This window comes from Pavona decussata, unplaced genomic scaffold (assembly GCF_977016875.1).
Source record: "Pavona decussata unplaced genomic scaffold, jaPavDecu1.1 SCAFFOLD_64, whole genome shotgun sequence".
NCBI classification, from domain to species: Eukaryota; Metazoa; Cnidaria; class Anthozoa; order Scleractinia; family Agariciidae; genus Pavona; species Pavona decussata.
The window spans coordinates 4,481,846-4,485,000 of NW_028145484.1; the positions used below are offsets into that span (position 1 = coordinate 4,481,846).

At 44.0% G+C, this 3,155-nt stretch overlaps 1 protein-coding gene across 1 annotated transcript; it reads left to right on the forward strand.

Moving 5' to 3' along the window:
* Positions 1-161: 161 nt before the first annotated feature.
* LOC146478604 (uncharacterized) lies at positions 162-1,626 on the forward strand. The gene has a single exon (XM_085111706.1). It carries the CDS (start codon positions 469-471, stop codon positions 1,624-1,626), a length of 1,158 nt encoding a protein of 385 aa, XP_084967832.1. The 5' UTR covers positions 162-468.
* Positions 1,627-3,155: the final 1,529 nt, after the last annotated feature.

Genomic DNA, 3,155 nt, shown 5'->3' on the forward strand with positions numbered 1-3,155 from the left:
CCAGGTAGCTAGGTAGCCGCTTATTCACTCAGTTAGCCACGTAGCCACCTAATCAAAGAAGCGAATAACTTAACTGACATACATATAATCTAAATATCATTTGATTCACCTGTTCAATTGACGAGTTCGCTCAAAGAGCGCTTTCATCTCCTTGGCGATTTTTTTTTTAATACGGCAAACAGATTTCAGAAACGCCTGTTAGCAAATATTTAAATGGAAAGAAACGAACTTAAAGTCACTATGTTCATTTAAGGAGGGTGTTTTCAATTTTGATTGTATTTAATTTAATAGTGTTTGAACTCTTTGACAGTCAATGAATATTTTTAGCTGAGTCGAATTCTACCTCGTTATCGTGCTGTGAGATCACATGAGATCGCAGCGCATGCGCCAACTCAGTGCAAAGCTTACGCCATCTTGGTCAAAGCACCTTTTTACTCTAAGGACAAAAACTCTGCAAATTTCTTCACCATGCAGGAATGCAGTCCATCTTCAACCCCAGCTTCAGCAGCTAGGGGCAAGGAAAAACCCTTTAAGGAGGAACAGGGCACGAATGAGGTGCGAAAATCTACTGGAACTTCAGTTTCACAAAAAGGCGGGAAAAAGCCCCCTGCACCGACGGAGAACACGAGCGAAGGAAGCTCGAATGTTACTTTAAACGCGGCAGCCCTTGGCTCCGCTCTTGCTGAAGCCGTAAAGAGTTCTTTTGAAGGCCTAAGGGATTCAATGAACGCCGGTTTCACTGGCCTGGGCGACTTGATTGCCTCGCATTCTGTCGACGAAGAACCGGACGATGGCAATGATGACGGTGATTCGATCGGGTCTAAGGACGACGACGAATCACTCGTCGACGGCGAGCCTCTCGCTAAGAAAAGCCGATTGGCTGAACCGGGGAACAACAGAAATCCCCTAATTTCCAAGCTGACCAAAACATTGCAGCTCACCGAGCATGCTGGCCCCGCCATCGACGGGGATCTTGCATCCCTCGTGCATAAAATCATGAGGGAGAAAGCTAATGAAGACAAAATAACGGATCTGAAAAAACATCACGAAACTCCCGAGAATTGTACCACCTTATCGGAGACAAAGGTCAATCAAGGTGCATGGAATAATTTGGATGAGTCCGCTAGGTCGACTGACCTGAAATTCCAAAAGGTACAGAAAAGTCTTGTCAAAGGAATAATAGTAATTGTGACAGAGGTCAATAAGCTGATGGGGAACTCAGAACCTCAGAATGCTGATAACACTGTAGGTTCCCTCATGGACGGGGTGCTATTGTTGGCAAATGCTAACCAGGAGCTGAATTATCGACGGAGAGAGCTGATGAGACCTCAGCTCAATGCCAATTATAGGCATCTCTGTAGCCCGTCAAATCCTGTAACAAGTTTACTGTTTGGGGATGACCTCCTAAAGGCGGTCAAAGATATATCAGACACCAACAGACTAAGCTCCAAGTTGACCAAAGACACCAGCTCCACACGCTCTGCAAGAAGCAGTCAACAACGCACTCACTGGCAGGCTAAGAGAAGATATGATGGTGGCTGCAACCACAACAACAAGCAGTCAAAAAACTACAAGAGCCCCCTCCACGTCAGAAGGAAGCAGGAGAGGAAGAAAAAGAGCGACTGAACTCGAATCCTAATCAGGCTAGTTTAAGCACAGAAAAATTTGCTGGTAGGCTAAGGCATTTTTTACCAGCTTGGTCGAGTATCACAAGAGACCAAAATATTCTGGACATTGTACAGCATTATCATTTGGAGATTGAGACTCCCAATCAGTCTAGGCCAAGGCCTGAAATTCAGTTTGACTCCAATGAAAAAGAAATTATTGACTCAGAAATTACTCACCTGTTTAAACTGGGTGTTATTGAACCTGCTGTACACTCTCCAGGTGAATACATCTCCACCATTTTTGTGCAGAAAAAGAAAAGTGGCAAATATCGCATGATTTTGAATCTCAAAGGGCTCAATAAGCACATTGAGGAACACCATTTCAAAATGGACACGCTTTGGTCTGCTGTGCAACTCATGACCCCACACTTGTTTATGGCCTCAATCGATTTAAATTAAAAAAAGATGCCTGCTATGTAGTTCCCATTGCTGAGGAACACTGCAAATACTTGAGATTCTATTGGCAGGGTTGCCTATACCAATACACTTGCATGCCAAATAGCCTTTCATCTGCCCCTAGGTGTTTTACTAAGTTGCTAAAACCAGTTTACTCCACATTAAGACAGCACGGTCACCTCAATGTTGGATACATTGATGACTCGTACCTTCAAGGTAGTGACATTACAGAATGTCTGCTTAACATTTCAGACACACAGACCCTCTTTAAGGATTTGGGGTTTGTGATTAATGTGGACAAATCGTGTGTCATCCCAGCCCAACAAATTAATTTTTTGGGTTTTGTCCTGGATTCAGTGTCGATGACAATTACCCTTCCTGATGACAAAAAAGCTAAAGTAAAATTTATTTGCAAACAATTGCTTCTCAAAAGTCATCCTACAATTACAGAGCTCGCTCAGTTAGTGGGCACGCTTGTCTCTTGCCTGCCCGGAGTACAATTTGGCCAGCTTCACTACAGGAATTAAGAAATCGAAAAGAACATGGCCCTCAGAAAACATAAGGGTCACTATGAAGCTCAGTTAACTCTCTCCTCAAGCGCAAAGGATGAACTCTCTTGGTGGCTTGAAAATGTAGATAAGGCTTTTAATCCAATTTCACATGGAAATCCGGTCCTTGAACTCAGAACTGATGCCTCAAAAAAGGGGTGGGGCGTCACACCGCGTGTATTTGGATGGTGACACTACCCAAGGCTTATGGTCCGTTTCAGAAAGCCAGTTGCACATCAATGAGCAAGAACTAAAGGCTGTTCATTTTGCTGTGCAGGCGTTTGGTGACAGGCTAAAGAATAAACATGTCAAAATACTTTGTGACAACTCGACCACTGTGGCTTACATCAATGCTATGGGGGGCACAAAATCCCCTCGTTGCAACCAAATTGCATATGCCGTGTGGGATTGGTGCGTAAACAACAACACTTGGTTAACTGCAACTCACATGGCTGGAGTGGAAAATACCGAGGCTGACAGAGAGTCTCGGCTGTTCAATGACCGAACGGAATGGACCCTAAAAAGGGAGATTTTTGCTCAGATT

Coding starts and splice junctions, on each gene's coding strand:
- LOC146478604 (XM_085111706.1), top strand. CDS start 469: ATGCAGGAATGCAGTCCATCTTCAACCCCAGCTTCAGCAGCTAGGGGC.